The sequence below is a fragment of the Serinus canaria genome, chromosome 1, assembly GCF_022539315.1.
Source record: "Serinus canaria isolate serCan28SL12 chromosome 1, serCan2020, whole genome shotgun sequence".
In the NCBI taxonomy this organism is placed as follows: Eukaryota; Metazoa; Chordata; class Aves; order Passeriformes; family Fringillidae; genus Serinus; species Serinus canaria.
Genome location: NC_066313.1, coordinates 81,886,786 through 81,911,041, shown reverse-complemented (window position 1 = coordinate 81,911,041; position 24,256 = coordinate 81,886,786). Strand labels below are relative to the sequence as shown.

General features: G+C 37.2%; 1 protein-coding gene across 3 annotated transcripts in view; it reads right to left on the bottom strand.

Annotated features, from left to right (window-relative positions):
- Positions 1–24,256, bottom strand: part of HERC2 (HECT and RLD domain containing E3 ubiquitin protein ligase 2) — a 102,843-nt gene that overhangs the window by 34,479 nt on the left and 44,108 nt on the right. For all 3 annotated transcript variants that reach the window (XM_030234801.2, XM_030234802.2, XM_050981304.1), the window contains exons 27-59: positions 23,979–24,193; positions 22,975–23,107; positions 22,751–22,878; positions 22,433–22,628; positions 21,715–21,851; positions 21,034–21,207; positions 20,806–20,942; positions 20,569–20,720; positions 19,954–20,145; positions 18,935–19,122; positions 17,247–17,439; positions 16,513–16,695; positions 15,768–15,952; positions 13,993–14,140; positions 13,704–13,900; positions 13,241–13,471; positions 12,440–12,575; positions 11,758–11,901; positions 10,214–10,356; positions 9,744–10,011; positions 9,439–9,581; positions 7,950–8,048; positions 7,686–7,854; positions 7,446–7,571; positions 6,739–6,847; positions 6,469–6,608; positions 4,225–4,415; positions 3,012–3,117; positions 2,763–2,854; positions 2,078–2,253; positions 1,624–1,735; positions 727–808; positions 481–624 (exon numbers count right to left, since the gene is read on the bottom strand). In XM_030234801.2, the coding sequence (XP_030090661.1) occupies positions 481–624; positions 727–808; positions 1,624–1,735; positions 2,078–2,253; positions 2,763–2,854; positions 3,012–3,117; positions 4,225–4,415; positions 6,469–6,608; positions 6,739–6,847; positions 7,446–7,571; positions 7,686–7,854; positions 7,950–8,048; positions 9,439–9,581; positions 9,744–10,011; positions 10,214–10,356; positions 11,758–11,901; positions 12,440–12,575; positions 13,241–13,471; positions 13,704–13,900; positions 13,993–14,140; positions 15,768–15,952; positions 16,513–16,695; positions 17,247–17,439; positions 18,935–19,122; positions 19,954–20,145; positions 20,569–20,720; positions 20,806–20,942; positions 21,034–21,207; positions 21,715–21,851; positions 22,433–22,628; positions 22,751–22,878; positions 22,975–23,107; positions 23,979–24,193 (5,169 nt within the window). The remainder of the gene's footprint in view (positions 1–480; positions 625–726; positions 809–1,623; positions 1,736–2,077; positions 2,254–2,762; positions 2,855–3,011; positions 3,118–4,224; positions 4,416–6,468; positions 6,609–6,738; positions 6,848–7,445; positions 7,572–7,685; positions 7,855–7,949; positions 8,049–9,438; positions 9,582–9,743; positions 10,012–10,213; positions 10,357–11,757; positions 11,902–12,439; positions 12,576–13,240; positions 13,472–13,703; positions 13,901–13,992; positions 14,141–15,767; positions 15,953–16,512; positions 16,696–17,246; positions 17,440–18,934; positions 19,123–19,953; positions 20,146–20,568; positions 20,721–20,805; positions 20,943–21,033; positions 21,208–21,714; positions 21,852–22,432; positions 22,629–22,750; positions 22,879–22,974; positions 23,108–23,978; positions 24,194–24,256) is intronic.

The window sequence follows — 24,256 nt, the reverse complement described above, 5'->3', positions numbered from 1 at the left end:
TAATTTAAAATAAAAAACTTCTGTGACAGTATGACTCCTGGCACATTTAAAAAAACCACCAATAATCCCTCAATTTACTATTTTCAGAGCTGCAAGACAAAAATAATGAGAAAAACAATCTGGAAATATTAAAAATGAAAACCATCCACCATGGTTAAAAACCATTAATTTTTAATATTTCCACCATCTGGAAATATTAAAAATGAAAACACTTTCTTTAGACCAAATGGAAATACCAAAGTGACCTTCCAGCAAATAAGAAAACTTGTATGGTCTAAATTCACAGATTTTAATACCAGAACCATTAGATTTAACCTGACATAGTATACAACACACAGAATTCAATAACCTGTATTCATTAAAAAAAAAAAAAAGAATCTGATGTGCTAGGGCATCACAGCACCCAAGAAAACTGCAAAGGAACTATTTTCAAGCTCAATATGTTACATTTATGTATATAAGGACAGCAATAGTCAGTACCTGAGTGAACAGCCACCTTCTTTACCACGTAGTTGCTGAGAGCTGTAATCTGGCGGGGAATAGGCACAGTTCCACTAGATATTCCTAAACCCAGCCTTCCATTTGTGGCTTCTCCACAGGCATACACTTTACCCTCTACGGTAACTAAAACAAAGAAAAAAGTTTGAAACACCATTAGAGTTTCACAATTCAGAATCTGTTTCTGCCCTTAAATAATTAACATTTATTTAATTAAACTTATGTTACCTGCAAAAAGGCTTTTGGATCCTCCAGCTACTTGCACAACATTCAAGGCAGACAGGGTTTCAGAAAAGGAAGGGACTTTTATCTAAAGCAGGCAGGAAATAGAAACTATTACAATTCATTTCAACATTTTACACTCTTAAAAGAAGAGCTCTTAAGTGATAAACCAGTTAATTTAACAGGTACTTTCAGATGTTTCACCCATGCCACTTAATATTACACCAGGAAAAGGACAAAAACCAATTTAAAAAATTTAATACTGAAACTATGATAAATATAAAACCTGAGAAAAAATGAAAGGCCATATAAACAAGGACTTTCTTTTAGTAAAGTCTTCTTGAGAAAACTGAAGAATACAGGAAAGGTTAACTTCCTGTTTCTTCCAGGTACTCTACGGATTCAATACTATAGTTTCACAACATCAACTGAAGAAATACTTTCAACATAATTTTCAGATGAATGAGTGACATTTTAAATTGATAAGCATTTGGGATCTGTCTCATCTTGTATTATATTAAAATTACGTGTAAATGGCTGCACACTGGGCTGAAATTCCTATTGTACAATTGCCAAGCACAAGTAATACATAAACTTCACCAAAAGTTTTATTTTAGGCATGCAAACTCAACAGAAGAGAATATGTCAAGTGTTACACATTTTTTAAACAATTAGTTCATTATCATCTAAAACAAATGACTGAGTGACTGCTAAAAATCAAGCCAGATTTCAGAGTACCAACTTAAATGCAAATTTTCTCCAATTTTCCATCCAGCAGACATCTACGTCTTAGCACTAAAAAGCCACCAAAACCTAATCCTTGTAGCTAATTTTAAGTTGTGTAACTTGTACATTTTATTTTACACTGATTCTCTCTTGTACTTAAATGTGAAAACAACCTACCTTGGAACCTTTTAGCCCTCCCAATTGGTCTTTGTCATTCAGTCCCCAAACAAAAACTTTGGTTCTTATTGTAGCTGCTGATTCAAGCCCAGCTGCCTTCTTTCTAACAAGACTGAACATATTGAGAAAAGAAAACAAGGTCAGTTTAGCTTTGCTGAGCAGTGGTAAATACACACATGCCATGTATCACGTATACATACTGCTAAAGGGAATGAGTCATACAAAATGTTACACCTCACCAGTGTGATCAGCTCAGAGACTGCATTTATTGACAAAGGATCTATCTTATAATTCCAATAAACTAAGATACTGATTTCTCATTTCTACCATTCAACCTAATTAATGTGAACACCTAATGTGTTCTTCCTCCAATCATCTCCAGAGTTATAGGACTAAGTTATAGACACTGGGGTTGTTTACCATTTCCCCTGCCTTCATCACTGCAGTTACCTACCTCCCAGTGTTAGCTTTATCATCATCCTCTTCCTCATTATCAGAAGCCAGGAAAGGGACTGCAGCCAAATCTTCATCCTCAGCACGTATACGTCCCAGTATGCTGAGGCCGTGTATTTTGCAATCAATGCCAGAGCTTCTGCACTGCTTGATTGCAATCTCAATATATCTGTGGTACTAAGAAGAAAAATACTCTGTTGACATCTTTTGGGTTCTTTGTAACTTCATAAAACATAGGAAAGTATTAGAACTTTTGCCTGACTTTGTCACTTTAAGGAAATGAATCTGTCACTTTAAATGCTCATCATTTCAGCTCTAAATAATTCATGCTTTATCATGGCCTCATTCATATGAGAAATTCATATGAGAAATCTCACAGAATTCATTATGTTTTTCTCCTTGTTGTTGTTAGAAAAGATCAGAACTGCTATCCAAAATTATCCCCAAAATTTAAGTTTATTTGAAAGTCTTACTGGTTCAGATGTATACTGATTTACATAAAGCGCCCTACAGTATCTAAGTCTATAACAGTGTTTGTGACTTGACTAACTTGCCAGAAATACTGCTAAGCTAAGAGGAAAAATAAAATATCAGGCTTTAATGATCACAATACTTTTCATTCATCTCTTGCAGCACAATATTATTCTGCTGCACACAAGAGTAATTCTCACACGAACTTCACTTACTTCAGTACAATCACTGAGTAGAGGCACTGTGGTGTCTGTAGGATTTATATTGATTGTCTTTAGCTCTATAAGGTTATTTAAGGAATTACCCCCTAGAAAAGAAAACACAGAAGGAAACATTTAGGATTTGGTGTTTGTTTCACATACAGGCATCTGTGTAACAGATGACTAGGTTAACAAAAACCAGATAAATACCTGCTGTTGGGTGGAAAAAAAAAAAAAAATTTGCCTTAGAGAACATACGCATACCTGAAACTACAACTAAGGAGGGCATGTAGCTGCTGTCTGCAGGGTCCACGATCATCTTTAGTCTGTGAACAAGAACATCTGGAAAAATCTCCAAGCGAATCCAGTGCTAGTGGAAACACAGAATTTCATTTTTAGATAGTATTGTTATGACTGCCATATGATTAACAAGAATATTTATGTGATGCTTTTGAAGAAAGAATGAGAAACATCTCTGAATGGTACACAACAGCTGCAATATATGGCAACTGGCCCAAGGGAAATGACCTTGTGAACTTCTTGCTTGTCCTACTTGCTTGTCCTACGTCCAATTACAAGAGAAGCAGGTGTAGCAAACAATTTATTTCAGCCAAGACCAACACCATTGAGAACACAGAAAGCACAGTACCACCGGAGGTTAAGTAATGGGACATAATGTAACTATTAGGTTGCAGTTTGTAGAAAACCTGGAGTAAGGGTACTTGGGCATACTCTCAGCATGGCCATCAACAGAGCATCAAAAGACACTGGAGAGATGCCCAGCTGCACATCCTAGGCTGGTCACAAAGCACTGCTGCCAATGAAACTGATAAACCATAAACTAAGGCATACCACCTTTTGTAAACGATCTGGCTGCAGGAGTCAAATGTACAGTAAGTAACTCTGCCAATGACACTAAACCAGGAGAAGCTGCTGACTCCCTCCAAGGCAGAGAGGCCTTGATAGACCAGAGGGCAAAGTAATCACCAATTGTACGAAATTTAACCAGGGCAAGTGCGGCATTCTCCATCTGGGATGGGGTAATCCTGCTTATACTTACAAACTGGGGGATGAGGCTGGAGAGTGGCCCCACTGTAAGACAGCTGGGGGTTCTAGAGGATGAACAGCTGCACACAGGTCACCAGTGTGCACTCACAGAAAGCCAGCTGAATCCTGGGCTGCATCCAAAGAGCACTGACCAGCAGGTCAAGGGAGGGGATTCTCCCTCTCTACTCTGCTCCTGTGAGACCCCAACTGGAATGCAGCAACCAGCTCTGGGGTCCTCAGCACAAAAACCCTCATGGCCCTGACAGAGTGGATCAGAAGAGGGTGACAAAAGCAATCACAGAGATGAACCACCTCTCCTACAAAGAGGCTGAGAGAGTTGGGGTTGTTCAGCCTGGAGAAGGGAAGGCTCTGGGGAGATCCTTTTAAGCATGAAGTATACCAGAATAAAGCATTTAGAGCTTAAAGTTACCTTTCCTTGTGAACCAGAAGACTGCCAGCACTGCTCACTACCATCAATAAGACGGGAAGCCTGATTCACAGAGGATGAGACATTCAAATTCTTGACTATCCTTGACCAATCATCCAGCAACATTCCCCGCTGGCTACTGTGCCGTCTCTTCAGCTGCTTTCCAGAGCGCCCACTGAACACGGGAGACTGACCTGCAGGGTTAAGTGACACATTCAGCATGCACCTCCCAAAGAAACTTGCTCCTTTGAAACCCATAAGCAGGGTGAAAGGAAATGGAACAAATCCAACATTTTGGGTATGTAGGCTACATTTAGGACACTTGGAACACGTTACATTGGCATGGTGACACTATGTACACGACACTCATGCTTAAAGGGCATAGCTCCTTTTTTTAAAGGAGTTTCAACTTTTCCAAGTTCTTGACTAGACAGCTACCTGAAAAGGTTCTTCCTTTAAAGATCAAAATTTATGACGATATGTAATTCAAAATACAGGCCACAGCACATCAATTTTTTACACCACTACAGCATATGAAAAACACACAACTAAACCTCAACAAAAATCCCCTACCAAAGAATAGAAATAGAAAAATTGGAACACTGGAAAATTCAAAGTTCCAGAAGAAGGTGATTTAGGGAGATGTAGATTTCCTCCCTGCAAAAACCTTACTTTCACTACCCTTCACTGATTTTGTAGCATCTAGAAATCTTGATGAAAATAATATTTTAACTTCTCTCCCCTACAACAAGGGCAAGGGGAAGGATTACAGATTCACACCAGTCTAGTTGCACAACTATATCAATTGACTTATTAGATGGATGCCTTTCTTGCCCATACAATCCATGTTCACAATCTCTAGGTGGGAATCAAGTTTGTTCATTTTCCAAAACAATTACACTGGCAATGTCTAAATACAAAGAAATTTCCTCCAGAAGTGAGCATCATCCTGCAAATACCAGGGATAAGCTTAATTGTTAGACAGGTGGATGGAAAAGAAGTAAAATGAAACATCAGGTATGTTTTGCATAACAATACAAAGCCCCAAATTTTTAGAGCTAAAATGGCTGTACCTGTTCTTGCCCTAGAGAAAAAAAGCCTGATTATGAGTCTTTCAAAAGCCTTCCCTTTCCCACAACACTTCTCTGAAGCCCCCACATCACAGAGGAAATGAGGCAACAGCCATCACACACCAACAGGCAAAATAGCTGAAGAGCAACTGAGGCATAAGAAAGCATCCTAAGTATTTCCAGCTGCCCCTGGCACCATGAGGATTCTATTCATCTACATCCAGGTTTGTCAGAACTCAGGACATCCCTTTGGGAGTCTGGAGTTGCCGGGACCTCTGCTAAGGGGCTCAGAGACCCTGGCACACAGTCCAGAACACCAGTGGGTTCAATTATGAACCGTGGAGAAAGTTACCAGCTTTACAGGAAGACCTAAAAGCCACAGCAGTTTAAACAGTGTAATAATAAAGTTATCACAGGGTGTAAATGAAGGTTTTGGGATTTTTAGTATAGGAGTTTTTAGGGACAAGATGGAGGGATTTGGGTGTGTGTAGCCTTTCTTCTTCTCTACCTCCATCTTCTGGTGATGTTGGCACTTTTAGACTGGTTTAGAGTAGAAGTTCACTATCTCACATAGGTGATAGGTATTGGAAAGTAATTGTAAATATTGTACACATAGTTTTTAGTATATAAAGATAACACCGCCCCAGACCAGGCAGAGTGCCTCTGACTGTCCTGCTGAGCAGACCTTGGCTGGAAGGAGAAAGAATTTCATAGATAAGATACAGTAAACAATCTTGAGACTGAGAAATGAAGAGCCCTGACTCCTTCTTCAAGCGCCGGGCTGGGAAAAGAGACTTTCAAACTTTTCTCGGGGTCACTCTATCCAACTAGAGGCCCCAACACAGCAAAAGGCAGGAGGATTAGAAAATTACACATTTTATTCTTGATGTAAGTAAAAATGCCATTCTGACACGTACAGTTACTGTCACATAAGACATTTTATAAACTTTTTAACACTACAAAAAAAGTTTAGGGGTTAATGTTTTGTTGAAGTCCATCACACTCAATTGTAGCAGTGCTATAAATGTTTTATTGTCCAGGGGGTCAATCTGAATACTAATTTCATCATATTAAGGAACTGAAATTTAAAACTTTTAAATTTAAAACTTTAGTTGTTTTTTCCAAAACAACTTAAATGCATTTTAAATCAATCTAAGAAACACACCGCAAAGCTTACCTGGTTCATTTATTCTGCCAAAAGTATGCCGGGTGTTATGCTTCCTGGTTTTAAAACACGTTTCACAGAAGTCAAAATCATCACAGTTTCTGCATTTGAATCTAGGCCCATTGATAGGAAACATCTGACAGCCATCACACCTGATTTGACAAGAGAAGAACAAGTCTATATATATGTGGTACAAGTTACTTGTTAATGAGACAAGAGAATCAAGACAATAAGGTATAGGATAACCCCTATACACTAAGATAAAAGTAAATCATCACTTACGTGACTCCAGGATGAATGCTGGGAACCAATTCCATTTCTGACAACAAGCCAGTCCAGTGTGACTGTTGAGGAAAGTCTACAATAACATCTTTTCCATTGGCACTAAATGCTGTGACAAAAACATGGAGAAAACACAAGGTGTGGCAAACCTCTACAAAATGAAGCCAAAAGTCCCTAGAGTAGTATTCCATTTCAATTCTTCTACTCTGATTTTTTTCTTAATTTTTTTTTAGAAGCAGTTCCCAAGCAAGCAGGTACTTCTAAGCACAGATAGAGTATGACCAAAATCTGTACCTCCTCAAAGAACCTGTGTTCTACAGATTACTTCAATTACATCCCTTACAGCCTGACACAAGTGCATCCCACTTTCTCCTCGCTTCCTTATGAAGCTTTAAGCTACAATTACTTCTTAAAGGAAAATCATCTGTGGTTCATCCAAAGTGTAAATGAGAACTACAACCAGAAGCTGCATGGATGCTTAAAGACTTTTACTGTGTGCAAATGAAGTGGCTCAAAAGCAGATGGACAGGCTAACCAAATGGGCTGCCACAGAGCATATTTCTATGCATTCACCACAGACTTCAAATGCCTTCTATATTCCCTAACATCATTCAATACTCCACGAAACAGTGTGATTTTTAAGTGTGTCTAGAAGAAAGCCTGTGTGGTCTTGAGCCTCTTACCTCCCCATGCTGAACACACATTACCTTTGACAATGCCCACACTTCGGTGAGTGACTGATCCCCACTTGTATTTGGGTGTGGTGACAGAGCTTTTCACACGCACTTTGTCACCTATCTTGATATGGGAGGCAGAACTCTGGGGCGGAAATCCTAGCAGATGCAAGAATAAATGGATAGTGAGTGGGGTTTCCCCCTCCAGAACTACATCTCCCTTAGTCTACCATTCACTTTTTCAGTTAAAAAGCAGTCAAGAAGTGAACTCACCTAAAAGCTCAACATGGATATATCTGACCCAATAAGTACCACCCTTTTGTTGCCAATCACACTGCACGTTCAGGTCATGCAATCCATCTCGATCCAATTTAATAACTTTTCCTACATCTCCTTCACAAACTTCCTCATAGGTTCTGCAGCACCTAACCATCATCCCCACCTAGGGAAAAAGGACAATAGAATGCAATAGATCTGTAAAGGCTTTGGTACCAAGAGGAAAACAGTTTCTATGTTGCTTTTGATCATCATACTTACCTGAATATTCTCCCTAACATAGACAGCATAGTCATCATTGCTTAAGAAATCAGCTCGTTTCTTATAGGTCTGGCTCTCTGTTACAACAGCACCACTTGACTGGAAAAAAGTCCAAAACAAATATGAAACAACTGCAAAATTTGTTTTCAATTCAGATAAATAAAACTGTTGGCAAAGACTGAAGATAACCCAACAAAAATAAGCCCATACAGTATCCCAGCTCCATGCCAAAATGGGAAAAAATTTCAACAGGTTCGACTCACTGTAAGGATATCATTTACCATCTACATGATTTTAAATTAAAATTTACTTTCCAAAATTACTTATCAAGGAACATAGATGCAAATTTTCAAAATGTTTAAAGGAAGCTGCAAGTTGCTTTTATGAAACCTGATTGCCAAAGAAAAACAGAACAGAGAGGATTTGTCACTACTCTAATCTCTAATTAGCCTTGAAGATACATATTCACATTCCACTTCTTAGGACATTTCCTGGAAAAAAAAAAAGTGGTAAACGGTAATCTCTAACCTAAAGTTTAGCAACTTTTCTTTAGATAGTACAATGAGATTTAAAGTACTCCTTTAGAAAAACAAGCTAAAAAATTAAATTGTATTTATTAAAAATTATTCCTTTCAAGATTAGATTAGCTTTTTTTTTTTTTTTAAGAGAACTACTGCATTCCAGCTGTAAGGAGAATTTTCAGAAAACTTTGTTCTGTCCTGAGTATTAAATGGGTTTTTCTCAATAAAGGCAATATTTAGCAGTTTTTCATTGCAATCCTGATAAAGATTGCAAAACCTGTCAAGTTAATTTCCTTCCAAATATAATGCATTAATTTAAATTACAAAATCCCACATGTGCAAGAAAACTCAACATAAGTCCTTCAAGGATAAACAGAAATATGAAACCCATTCAATTTTATTGACAAGTCCTTTTTTGAAACAGTTCTTGAAAGTCAACAGAAGACTAATTTAAATTCACATTAAATCTATCATACCCAATAGGCACTGTAATGACAATTTTATCATCAGTAAGTGGAAAAAGTTTTTATAAGGAAAAGGTTAAGTTATTTAATAGACTTTTTGGCCATTTATTCACTAGTTCTTAAGTCCTTCCTTGTAGATAACAGATGTTTGTTTTTCAGACCAAGGGAAAGGAGAAAGGAAAACTCCTTCACCAATATTACACTATAACATCAACTATTTTTTTAGAAACTAAGAGCATCTATCAAGGTTATTTGGAGCTACCACCAGTTAAACACCTACCTGCATTCTGCTCTCCCTGTGCTAACTCACAAACTGTTTATGGATTATCCTCAAATGTTTTATGTCATGTATTAGAAACACAGGGCAAGCATGATCCTTGTTACTGTTCTGAAAGCTTGGGACAGCAGGTTGTCCTTGTACTCTTGCCATTTTCCCAAAAAGGGATGAATTACAAAATTTGCAGCTAGCTAGCATAACTTAGGTTTTACTAAGTTAATACTCACAACAGGACAAGCAGCTTCAGCTTCTTCCACTTCTTCTGCTATTTCCTCATCTGAATATTCATCAGAGATGGTATCAGCATCAGAAAGATCCGTGATTTGAACATCAGGGTGATCCAACAACCAGCCAACTAAGGCTTCCACTCCTAACACAGAAAACAAACTCAGCTTGTCTCCAAAGGATTCTCTGACATTGTTATGATTGTATCCAAAAAGAAGGTAACAACTTCTCCCTTATAAGTACTGTTTTAATCAGCTTACAACTCTTCTTCTCCTTCTAATATTATTTGTTTTGCTAAACAAAATACCTGGTAATCCAGAAGCACTTCCAGAGGTTCCTGACAGAGATTTTAGTGCAAATTCTATGTTTTTCCTAGGAAATCCCATTTCCATAAGTTGAACTACAATGGGGAGAGGTGGAATTGGAGACTGCTTGCGTTTCTTCACTTTTGTGGGCCGGATATGTTGCACTGTGATGGGTGTTGTAGCTTCACTAGAGCTGCAGTCTTCAAACAGTGGAGTTGAAGGATGTGTAGACTCTACAGCCAGATACTGGCACACTGCCAAAGCAGCAGCCTAGAGGAGAACAAGTAAATCAGCCCAAACAAAATGAGAATATTTATGTGTGTGTTTATATTTATGCATGCCTTGAACATTATTTGCCCAAAAGGGTTCAGAGTCACTTCTTTTTTAAACCTACAGTTTAATAAGCTTCAACTGGAATGTGGATTACACAAAGTTATTTCTTAGGTTATTTAGCAGAAAACACAGACTCTACCTCAAGCTCCTGTTTGTCAAATATGGCTTTCACAGGTGATGGCTGTGTAGCAGCTGACAAAAGCTGCTGCAAAAGGATCATGGGAGGCTGAGGTCCTTCAGGAGACATATCTCCTATGTCTGGAGAGGCAGCTGCTCCATCCTCTTAAAGAAAAACATTATTTTAACCAAAACCATGTAACTCGGTCAATCAGAAGACTTATTCTAGGGCTTATTGCTATTTATCACATACTTCTTCTCCAAAGATACAATGCATTTAAAATTAAGCCATTTGTACCACAATCTCTGGACAAAAAGCAAGAATAAAATTTATAGATCAACACTATATTTATTAAAATACACCTAAGACATGTCTAACAGAAACTACTCAGTGGACAATGAAGTTACACCTTTACACCTTGTGTCTTTTGAGCCCACCTTTTTTTGCAATAAGGCTATTAGCAAGAAGTACTTCCAGGACAAACCACTTGATCCAGACAACCAAGAACTTTAGTGATCCCAAAAGCATGCTTTTCTGGATTTCCCCCAAAATATAATGCATTAATTACATGAGTTATTTTCCCTATCATGCAGGTCTTGGGAAGAGATCCCTTTAGGTATTCATTGTCCCTTCAAAACAGGATAATTTTATTTAACCAACGTGCTAGCAATTCTGCAACTTTCATATTTAATTTCGTATTTCTGTTGGCATAAACATTCATGTTTCGTAAATTTTTACAGTGACTACCACATAAAAATGTTCTCTCTTCATTAAACAATAATAATAAAACAGTTAATAGTCCTCAACATATGTTGTTCCAGTTAAAAAAAAAAGTGTTACTTTTTTTTTTCCCTTTAAAAATGATGGTAAGAGTGAAACCCTGCTCCATTCCTAAAAAAAACCCTGTAGATTCCCTTGACTTAAAATCTGGCAATTCACAAAAAAAATCCCACAAAAAATATCCATATAAGACAAATATATTATTATATTTAAAGATATTTCATACTTCACAAATACCCAAGGAATTAATACATACTCCAAAGGCATTGACAGCTATCTCAAAAGCTGAGACAGTTACTGTATTTATTTTTATATGTAGAATGCAGGTCGAAGGAATAATTCAAATTATTAGAACTACAACTCATTCAACTCCTTTAATATAATGATTAAGAAATTATATTCTATACTTGTTTCACTGGAAGCTGCAAGACATTTGAAGTAAAATCAATAGCCAATTTTAACTTTTGAAGCAGAAAATCTCTGCAAAAAGTATCAAGTACTTTAAAATTACTTAAAAAGCTTACTAACCATAGAAGACCTACACATTTAGCTAACTTCAGTATTTAGAGCTTCAAACACTTCATGTTCTTAGTTTTCAAAACTTGAGTAAAAAGGTCAAAATCTTTTTAACACAGAGGCTTAAAACATGCAAGAACTTTAATTTTTAATCTTTACAGAGCAAACTGAATTTCTATCGTCCAGCTGCCACTAGCAAGGGTTATGGTCACATACTCTATCTACCATCTAATAAAAGACCAGCACAGTCATGTAGCACTCTAGAATACCTGCAGGATTTGATGCACACTCCTGAACAGCTGGCTGAGATAAGATCTGCCTGAGTGTATCCTGGTGAGAAAGCAGAGCTCGTCCAGCTTTTAGTATGTACAGCTTTAACTGCTGGCACCGCAGCAGATCCAGATCAACTTGACCTGTCAGAAATATTAAGCAGCCATTAGTGCTAGAAATTTCTTGTATTAGGGTAGAAAGATTATCATTCATACAACCTCAGCCCAAACATCAGTTTGCGTTTTAACTCACTGTGTTCTGCTCACATGAGTCAGTTTAAACAGCACATGGATCAAAAGCCTGCACACATTGTATGACTCATGGTATCAAAAATACTGCCTTCCTGCTTTTCACAACCTGGACAATCACACAGCTGGTTTATAACACAGTAAGTGCAGCTAGAGATGTTACGTGGATCTGGTATTTTAAACAACTCAGTAGAGTAAGATCAGCCCCAAACCTTATTTACCGTTTCCCATCAAATATATTTCACTTATAGCGCAGAGCAATTCACCATCCAGCTAAATTTGTCTCAAGTACCTATTATCCAGCACTGACTAAGAAAACAGGTAAGGTTCCAGGACACCCTTTTTCTTATCTATGTTTGCTGGTACCAGTATTTCTCACAGAGCATATTCATCTACTTCCAAAGAAAACACAGCAAAAAGCCCCCAACTGTACCTGAAAGACCTTGATTGGGAGACTTCATTCTTTGTTTTTCTATTTTACTTCCAGCCAAATTTACAAGCTGAGCCCAAATGGATAGCATAGGTTCAGTGAAAGGCAAGTTGTTCACATTAAAAGCCACAACTGGAAGCTAGACAGTGGGAGAAAAATCAGACAAAATACTAACAAAAAAAAAACAGGTAAGCATTTTCCTAAAATCTGACAAAGTCACTAGAAAGTTTCAATGGTTATTAACTGTGGAAGAGGAAGAGTAGCATTTGTCTTACTGCTCTTGACCAGGAACAACTAAAGAGGATTTCTATTCCCTACACAGCTCCTAAGCCTGTATTTGTACCACACAATTGCAGGCCTTCTTGGTGAAAGCCGAGTCAGAACAAGAAAGAACTCTACACTCTGAAGCAAACTAAGCACTTGGCCTGTGCTTTCAACAAAGTCGCATCAACCAAAATTCAACTGCAAATACCCAAGACTTTCTAAGATTAATTAGCAAATCAAGTTAAATAGAAAGCTCTTCTCAGATTCTAAAAGCTATAAACCATATTACAGTAACTTGGGACTTGACCTCAAATCAAACAACTCCAGCTTAAACCCCTCTGCCTTTCACCTTCCCAGCAAATGAGGATGGGATTTAAAAGTCCTACAAATGTTTGCATGAGGACCATCTTAGACGTGCATTCAGAGCATTGTGTGTGCTGAATGTCAGCATATTTAGCCAATCAAGAACTAATGTTTTCTTTGGTCCATATTAGAGTTTTACACCTTCCCAGTGTTAAAGCCTTAATAAAACCAACTCACTGGTTTCAGTTGATTCAGAGGGCACACTCTGCACGTTCTCATGTCATAGAACTGCACAGTGATTTTCCCTTTCGGGGTGATCCGTGTCACCGTGCCTTCTCCAAACTCATCATGAACCACTTGTCCACCCAGTCTCAAGCGACTGTCTATGCCACCAATCACAGCCAAGACTGCCATCAGAGCTCCCACCTCTGGATTCTCAGTGTCAGGGAAGTAGTCATCCAATACAGCCTAACAAAGAACAAAAAAAATTAACTGTAGGGAGAAAACACACCCTTCTATCTGCTTTAAAATACAAAGTTAAGCACACATATTTCAACTTAAATATTACAACACAAATATATATAAAAGTAGAAAAATGGTTTTAATATTAAGCTTAATATTGTTTACAAAGATTTAGTATTTATAATTTCAAAATAAATATTGCTGTAAAAATGAGCTTATTTTAAAACGTGGAAACTACCCCTTCTGACTGTTTTCCTGCAAAGATGTGGGTGATGGAGGTTAGCTGAGAGTTGATGTACTTGTTTATGAGTCCATTCCACTGGCTGAGCGAATGCAGCGTCCTCAGCAGTGCCACTATCTCTTCTGCTAAAGTACTACTATGAGTGGCAGTTAGAGATGCTTGGGGCCTGGCCTTTCTCCTCCTCAGAGTAGATTCTGAAAAGACAAAGCAGTGGCAGAACAGTTATGAGTTTAATGCACACACTTCCCATACAGGAAAACAAGCCACTGAGGGAAAATTCCTCTACCTCTGAGTAGTGGGATATCCGAAGAACAAGTACTAAGCAGGCTCCCTAAAAATCCAAACAGTTTTTCCACAAGAAATTTCATGTCTCTTGACCTTTCATTTTTATCCCAGGATGGAAGTACTGCTTTCAATAAATGTACAGCAAGGATCTAAAGGAGAACAAAATTAGTGTTATTCTAGTCAACATCACCAAATACTAAAAAAGATCTCAAACATATTAAGTACAGAAGAATGATGTTTTTAAAGTTTGCTTTCCTTTGTAGTTGTTTTTATAATGTTGATTTCTTTTGTGCTGTGGAAATTACAGGGCTACTGATCTTGAGTTTGTTAAGGGATATTTTATAACAAATGGATACAGTTCAGAGCCAGTAACAATTTTACTGGCACATTATATTAGTGAACCAATCTCTTAGGACACACGACATGCACGCTGAGAAACAAAAACAAACAGGAAAAATAGGAATACAAAATGGGAAAGTTTGTTCAGACTGCAGGCTCAGAAATTAGTACTAAGATGTATTTTAGAATGAAAGTTTTCAAGTGTTCTTCAAAGAAGCTATAATAGTTAAAATTCATGAGATAAAAGCTGAATGGTGGAAGGCAGGCAACAGCAGCCACAGCGACACTCAAATGTAGCCACTGTGAAACCAGGGCCTCCAATACAGTACAGAAGGAAGAGGCTGGCATCTCTCAACCCAGACACTCAGTGCAGGACTGACAAGGAACAGGGGAAGGTGCAGCACTGCAGTATCAAAGAGCAGAGAGGGTTGCATATTTTGCATAGGAGCACTTCAGGTTTTGAGCTTCCTCATCTTGTACCCAGATGACCAATACAAGTGACTAACAGCAAAGAAAACTATCCACTTGCACACTTTGTCAATAACATGTCTTTACAGAACTTCAAGGTCTCATCTTTTTATTGTTCTTCAGTTGGTACAGGAAGTACATGAGGAATGGTCATTTCCCTTGAGTATTCCCTGAACAGCACAGAAGTCCTGAATGATAACAGAAGTCTCACCATACTAAACCTACAAGCAAGAATTTACTGGAAGATCACACAAAAATGCACAGGACTTTATGACACAAGGCTTTAGTTAACAAATGCTGACAGCTTATCAAGCAAAAGAATAAGATGATCTTTTGATCCCCAAGCCTTAAAATTTGGCAGAGTTATTCCATAATAAATTTTCTTTTCAGTCTCATGTAGAGGGCACTAGCAAAATGTTAAGGAACAGCAAAAAAAGAGGGGAAAAAAGAGAAAAAATTAAAAGAAATTAAGAAATGAGAAAAGGGGAAAGATGACAAGGGAAATACAATATGAAAATAAGATGCAAAGATGTAGCTTCTTAAGAGAGACTGTAATTTAAATAATATTAACAGTTCCAATGGAAATAAGGGCTGTAGACAATACGTGATTTGGTAACTTTAAATGAAACACAACTTTTTCCTAAACATATACTTGTTATTCTTTCATTTATTCAAACTATAGGAAATGTTATGTGGGAGTTTCTGAAGCCCAATTCTGTAACACTATTTTGACCTTTCTTTCAACAGAACAAGGGAATCCATAGTATTCTGAAGGTTCAAAATTCAAGAGATGTAACTTTAAAACAGTAATTCCTAAATATTAAGAAAATGTTATCTTTTTCCCAACTAACTAAAAACTGATTTATGGACATCTCCCAGCTGTTTTGTAAAATATACCTTTCTTTTTAGGACAACTAAAGTCTACCAATTTCATTACCTGTTGAAGTAATTTGGAAATCCACACATTACCTGTCTCTGTAGCGAAGCAGCAGTGAAAGATTCATGCCCCTCAACAATTTTCATTAGCAAAGTTATCCACTGAGAGGTACTAAGAGTGCTGCACATCTGAGGCATGAGTGCTATGCTTCGAATGAATCCCAACGTGCACCAACTCCTATGCTGTTCTTTATAAACTAATTTATTTGGCAAGGAAGCTAAAAACAAAAAGATATATACATATAACAGTAATAGTTGACTTTTTCACTGTGTAGTTCTCTATATGCTACATAGGGCTTTTTTGGACAAATCAGAACACCAACCCATTTCACTGTCTTTATGTGAACTGTTAATTTCAATTTTAGAGCCTGTAATTAATTTTATAAAATAAACCTTTAAAACAATTCTCATCATTATACTGTTTCCTCATTTCAAAGTAGGGAACTTCTACTTCTGAAATTACACAAAAGCTACAAAAAGGAGCATGACACACCTGGTCATACTGTTTTTGCCAAACACAAAAAGGTTGCCAATAAATTAATTGTCTAAGTCAACAATTCACATCTCAAGCATTTCTGCTGCTATTACTGTTTATATTCTAAGAACACACAGATCACTTACATCACCTTTAAAAATTAAGATTTTAAAAGCTCTGAAAATGCATTTCCCAGCCTTTGGGCTTGAAAGGATTAAAAACTAGAAAGAAAGATTTATCAACTTACAAGACAACAAAGCACAAGACAAGCACACAGCTCAGTCAGACTGCTGCTGTAAATACCTGACTTATCTATCGTTCCACTCTCCACAAGCATGCGGAGCAGCCCACACAAAGTGCGAGTGGCATCGCTCTGCATGACTTCAGCATGGACACCAGCAGAGAGACACAGGGTCTGCAACAGGTTCACAGTACTTGTCAGCATCATGGAAGTAGGGTGGAGATTCCTCTCAACTTGTTCTCCTTCTGAAGGGAGACACAAAAGGCAAAGGAATACATTAATATTGAGTAACTTGATTTCACAAAGGTTCTCAAACCAACATTTTGTGAATGTTTGTCATAGTTTCTCTGAGATGATCTGGCATGAAGAAGATTCCTTATTGCCAACTCCTAAGTAGTGCAAAATATAAATCAGGTATTTTTCACATATATTTTCAAGCCTTTTTCTAGCAATACCCAGCTGAAAGGTATAATTAGACCATATATGAAACCCACTCCCGAATGTTATTAACATATGTTAAAATGTATACCTCCAGGTATCTGTAACTGAAACTATTTTAACTGAATAAAATAAATTTCCTCTGACCCATGAATATGCAACAATGTGACATCATCTTGCCTATCTTCCTTCCTCACAGTAAAGTTACATTAAGAAGATTCTGGTCAGAAGTGTACAGGTATTAAATGAATCTTCTTTGATGAAGCACTTGCTCCTGTGAAAAAACTATTTTATATTATAAGATACCAGCTTTAAAATTCAACTGAAACTGTGTCTCTGCTTTTATATTTTTTTTTACCAGAATCATCCTCAGTGTCTGAATCCTCCGTTGTGGGCTGTGTTGCAGGTGGTGGCTCAGCTAGTTTGAGATCATATTTTCCCTCCTTTCCCATTCTGTAAGAATTTGTACTTCCAGTATCCCACTGCACTCTAATCCAGCCATCTTCTCCCAGTTCTCCAATCACACGACCCAAACCTGGTGTGGGTCCATCCTGACAGAAGAGAGAGGTTCAAGTTACTCAATCGACAAAGCTAATTCGTAGAAAAGAAGTTATGTCCTACATAGATGGAAATGGATACATATATAGCAAAGAAGTTATTCAGTTTCCTCTTAAATGGCAAATTAGCAGAGTCTCACTAAAAGAGAATTTTAAACATCTCTAAAAATGAAGCTAAACAGATACATCTTTTATGTTAATTCTCCAAGGCATTTGGGGTAAACGGTCAGAACTGCACAGCATTGCTATAAGACAGTGGACTGATAAAGCTGGTTGTGAAAAACACAAGCTGGGCCTCTTGCTTATCTTGCTTATCCTGGTTCCAGCAAAGCCTAACAACTGCATGTCTAGAGTGACACAGAGCTCTTGTGCATCAATGTTGTTTCAGAGAGGCACAAGACGGGCACCAGGGCATAACCAACAGCCACACTACTCCCTTCATTGAGAAAAATAAACCTTATTTTAAATCCAGGTCCTTCAGGAAATAAGGATGCATACAAAGATCTTCTGATGAAGGTCAGAGAGCCCCTACTGCTGCCTCAGTACATGGAGGAGGACCAAAGTGTTTATTCTACCTCTTTTGGCAACTATAAATTCTGACAGAAGGTAACTGAGACCCTCACTGAGCCCTATTATTAACTTAGGCACCCCTGAGCACGCAGACAAAGGGAAACATGGGATGTGCAATAATGCACATATGGCCAAAGTCACCAAACCCCACCTACAATATGATTGTTCCATCCCATGGAGACAGGCCAAAATTTACAGTATAAAAAAGAGTGACTTCAGGAGCAGGAAGGGCTGGTGGGGGAAAATTCTGCCTGCTCAAGATCTGTTAACAGACTACATCTGTCTTCTTATCCCAAAGAGAAGCCTTTATGTGAGCTTTGCATCTCCAACAGCACTGGAGCACACCTGGGAATATTAATTTATATACACACACACACATATATATATATATATATGTATGTGTGTGTGTGTGTGTATATATATATATATATAGTATATATAGTGCTATTAAATCTCTTTCTATACTTTGTGTCACAACACATACTAACACTCTGTAGTTAGTGCACTTAACACCAGCAATCCTGAGCCTGCTTTTCTGGTGCTTCAATTAACCATACTACCTGTGAGTTGGAATAATGCAAGTTCTTACTGAATCCATCACACCTACACAACTGCACTGGTCAACTGCACTATTTGTGCTTCTGTGCTCATGCAAGTTCTCCTCCAAACCCAGATTTACAATGCTAAACTGGGCGACAATCAGAATTTAAGCCCAGATGCAACCAGCCCCTCTGATCTCTGAGGACCAGCTGGAATGCAAGGTTTATTTTTTGTTGAATTTCCATATCCTTAATTCAGCATTTTTGGAATGTAAAATGCCCTTAAGTTTGATGGACCGGAAACTTCACAGACAGTCCACTGAACAGAGACTTTAGATAATAACACACCCCACCCAAAACCCGTATGAAAGAAGTTGTACCTGATCACCCCATTTCCAGTCTACCCCTCTGACCACTCTGGTACCAATTTTCATCATGGCTGCCAGCTCTGGTCCAGAAACAGGGAGCTGAACAGGTGTAGTTTCCTTTCTTGACTCTTCGAGGACTGTGGCAGAAGCCCCATGAGAAGAGGCAATCATATCCTCTTCGATATTATCAGAACTGGGTCCTAACAAGGAAAAAACACAAAAGAGGTTTCATATCCAGCTACATGTGTATATATGTACCTCAGTCACAGGTAAACTTACAGGCACATCAACTTTGTAATATAAAAGCAGTAACAAACAGAAGAGCTGACTAGCAGGTAATAAGTCAAATGACCTTATAGAAAACTGGGGTGTAATGGTTTTAAATGCACAGAAATTGAAATATTTAATTTTGAATGAAAAAACAAGAGAAAAGTAAAAGACATTAATAATGATGACTCAACTGGCTCAATGGTTCTACAAACAGCATTTTTTTTAAAAACTTTTGGTGCACACTTCAGTTAAACACAAGTTACAGGAACACATGTTTGCTATTATATAAGAAAACAAAGAGAGAGAAACCACAGCAATTTGAATCACAGCAAAACACCAGAGAACTTCTATAAAAGAACAAAGCAAGCTTAAATATGCAGACTGGAAACATTTTTCACATGCAGAACAAATGAAATAGAGAGTAGAGAGTAGGCAGTTTTTACTACTTTAACTTTAAATTTTCCATTTTTAATTTATTTGCAATGGTTCCACCAAAACTACACATTAACTAAAATTTTAGAAAAGGCTGGCTAAAGCAAACACTTAATTAAAAAAAAAGGTTAAATAAAGATTGCAATTAAATTAACCTTCTTCTCCATCATGCTTGCAGATGTGGTTTTTATAACAGGGTAATGGTAAATAGCATTAAGCACTATCTTCAAGCAGCAAAGTGATTCTGTAATTTGGGTACATCAACAGGTAGAAAACACAGGGGAATTGTACAGCAAATGCTTTCTCCAAGTAAGAAAGAAGAACTGTACCTATGAGCCGCAGTGTGGTTTGTGTCAAAGCCAGCATGCCAGAATTGAGGAGCAGGCTCAGGGTATTCGCACCATGCTGCAGAGTCAACATGTTCAGCATGACCAGCAGAAAACGTGCTTGGGGAATGGTTCCAAGACTTGGTCCTGCTGGATTCTCATTAGTAATTGTTTGAAGAGGAACAGGCTGCAGACCTAGTTCGAACATAATATAAATAAAGTCAGCTGGCAATTGGGAGCTACAATAAAATAGGTTATAGATTTGTTTGATTGATGGTTTAAATTATTTTTTATTCCCTGCTTGGCTTTGAGAACTTAAAAGCAGAAGTTCCAAGAAACTGATTACGATTTGTATTATAATGGTAAAATGTTACTAATGAGTAATCAATCACTTGTTGCTGGGAAATCAGCAATATACTCAAACATTGAAAAGTGAGTTAACACAGGGTCAAGGTGGGATGGTTGGAAAAACACAGAGAAACAAAGTCAAAGTAATTCTCAACACAAATCAAGGGAACTGATGTCAACATCCCAATTATTGGGAACTTAAACGAAAAAGCAATAATATTAATGTAAAACAGTTTTCTCCACAGAAAACAGCAAGGAGATGAGATTCACCTAGTTCTTTGAACTTTGCATTAGCATCTAGCAGGATGTTCCGGACGTTCTGAATAGCCCACGCATACAACTTTCCGAAAGTTACTTCCAGCAGCATTCTGTTAAATGGCGGGATCAGATCCACATCCTTCAGGCAGTCGGTAAGAGGCTCCCTTCAAAGAAAAAAAAAACAACAAAAATAAGTATCGTTCTCTTAAATTAAAGAATTGTGGAAGCAAAAGCAACAAGAAGTTTTACCCTATATTGGCTCCTTCTGGGATAAGCCTCTGCCATCCACAGAACATGGCATACTGCACAGATGGGAGCAAAAAATTTTTAGCTGACAATTTCAGAATAGTGTCTATTCCCTCCAGACGAACTTCTGCTCTTTCCAACTGTCAAAGGCAAAAAAACAAATTGTCATACTTATGTAAATTGCTAATAACTGTCATAATTACATAAGTGGCATGTTTTTGTTCATGTCACCTGTTTTAATAAACATTTTCTCATTTTTTCTACATCCACTGGCTCTTCTTTAAGCGCAAATTCAACAATGGTGTTAAGGAGGGCAGACTGTGGATACAAGCCTTGAACATTTTGCTTCAGCCATTTGTATTTGTGGACACCTGTAACTGTACTCAAAATTGGCTGCCATTTATCCTGCAAAACAAGAAGGTAGTATGTCAAAACTTTTTAAGCAACTTTTAAATTACTGAAAATATAAGTTATTTCATGCAAAACAATTCCCAAATTTAAAACACTGGGAGGACCTGGCAGGAAAATGAAAACTTCTTAAATATCAGGAAAGAACTTAGTATTCTTTTAATCATTATCATTTTTAGTATTGCTGCATAAAATTTCAAATGCCTTAATGTTCAGAAAAAGAGGAAGTAAGCCATCATATTTTCTTTGGAAATGAAGCTTTATCTAAGACTATCAATAATTTAAAAATTAGAGGAAGTATATTCACATTAGCTAAATACACAGTACAACCTTATCTTTAAAAATCATTCCAGGCTTCACTGAAACAAAATGTCACACTTATTATACATACCAAACACCATTACCAGAACACTCTATGTCAAGCTACAGCAATCATGCTTTAGCTCATTCTTTTCTTTCTTGGTACTTTTATTGACAAGGTTGATTCAAAATCTAATATCCTACCTTGGGTGATTTGATTGGTATGGGCTTTTTATCTATAGGTACAGGACTGTGAGGTACCACACAAGATTCTTCTAAATCACTCTCTTCATTTCCTATTTTGGATTCTTCTACATCAGCAGATTCAGATTTTTTTGGCACTATAAAAAAAAATATTATTTTTTCATACAGTTGGATTTTACAGGGTCACATTTTTAGGTTTGCATGATAATTTAAGCACACACAATGCTCAAGATCTGTCTGTAATAAAATGGAAATTTATTCTTGGTGAAGTCCATGTCCAACTATTACCAAATTAACACTGGTATTACCTGCAGTATACTTTTACCTTTAGGAAAAGCCCTTTGGTGTCTGTTCACCACATTAATTTAGTTCCAGTTATATCACTGTTTGACTACACTTCAATAAAACCCGGGTTCTAAAATGACGTCACTTCCAGTGGAATATTACTAAAACCAGCTCAGAGGGTCTGATGTTGAAGGATAATTTTTACTACACTGGAACATGAAGAAACACATCTCAACTAAACTTGACAATTTAGTTAGCCAGTTCTTGCAGTAGGATCTGACATGCAACTACTGGTTTAGAAAACTTAATGAAAAAGCAGCAGAAAGCAAATGGCTTTGATGCTTTATCTAAGGACAGTCTCATATAGCAGCAAACCTTGAAATAAGATGGCTTTCATTGTTTCAAAGAGAATACAACATTAATTCTGCCTTACCTCTTTTTTTCCTTTTTTCTCTAATGATTTTCTGAGCTACCCTTCTCCATCGGGGCAAGGAACTAAGAAGTTTAAATTTGGACATTATAGAGAGATCATTGCAAACTGCAGGACGCAGCTCATTGAATAAGAATCTCAAACGCTCAATGACAGGAGCACAAACTTCCTTGTAAGAACGCCCTTGTTCCTGATGTGTCTACAAAGGACATTGAAAGATTAAATTATTGTATAATACACATTAAAATGAATAATATATAACTTTTTCATAAAACACTTCAAATGAAAATTAATCTTAACATCAGCAGCAAAGAGGCTTACCTTAATCAGTGAGCACTTTGCTTGGTAGACAACACGACACACATCCACTACAGATTTTGGTAAGGTTTTGTGTTTTACCTGGTCAACTCCAAGGGTACCAGGATGAACAAGAGACAGTGCTACATGACCTTAATGGGAAAAGACAATGTTTGAATATGCATTTCCAAAGTCATCCGTAACAGAGTTTAAACTGGTCAAAACAATCATACCACAAGCCTACCTACCCAAATCTTCATGCTTCAGAAGACAGCACAGTAACAGACGTCCTACTTCTTCCACAGGATGCTCAGGAGGGAATGTGATGGGTGTTGTTAGGTGACACTGCTTACAGTATCTCTCTATTTGACACAAGAAGTCCTAAGAAAACACACAACAGCCTCTGTTTAACTTCAGTTTTAAAATACAATGAAAGCACTCAAAATACCACAGGCAGCATTTAAATAACATTGAATAATCTCCACAATCTGAACTAACATTCCTGAGATACAATATGCAGTATGTGCAATTTAACACACAGCAACTACAACCCAATTCTATAAATAACCTACATCCTTTCTCAAGAGAAACATGACTCAAGGAATAAAGCCACTACTGCTTTGATCTCTTCATGAGATAGTCAGGTCACCTAAAAAATTTTTCAATTATCTTCTGATAAATCATGATTGATCATTATCACTATACCCAAAGACTTATTTCTGGTTTTTTTTATAAAGGAGCTGAACTCAGAGGGTTAGAAAATCTGAATGTATTACAAAAGACAGTGATCAATGTAAATCACAAGGTTTTTCATAATATTCACAATTCCAACCTTGTGAAACCTGAACCTCAACACCTAAAGGGATTTTTTAGTCAAAGGCATACATGAATCTGAAACATAAAATACACTTGCATCTTGACCAAAAAAACTCCATCTTAGTTCAACTGAAGGTGAGCAGGATCTCTCAATGCTACTGAAACTTGACATGAGAAGTAATGCGTTACAATTTTTTTGTAAGAATATTAAAATTTTTTAGTTCTTCCACTCAAAAATTCTGAAGAAATAACATACTGTTATGCCACTAAGCAACATATACACATTTTATTCATTAGTAGTACTCAACCACTCCTTTCACAAAAAGTAATTTTGAAATAACTTTTCCTATTGTTTTCCTATAATTTTTGGAGAATTTTCATCATCACTACCACCCTTCAGAAACCTTATTTGTGCACAGAACTACTGAGGGCTTACCTTCACAGTGTGATCCTGAATATTATTATCTGCAATAGCTTGGAGAAAGGGCTGTGAATGGTCACTCAAAGTTAATCGATGTGTATACAGTTTTGATTTATTTGGGGTAGTGTTACCAGGTGAACTGCAATGGTCTTCATCTTTTTCCTCATTGTAACTGTAATGAATCTGACTTGTTTGCAAGCCTCCAGAAAAGATCGATGACTTCAACCATTCTAAAATAAAGAAAACATGAGTGAATCTTCTGATCAAAGACCAAGCTATCAAGACTCAATTTC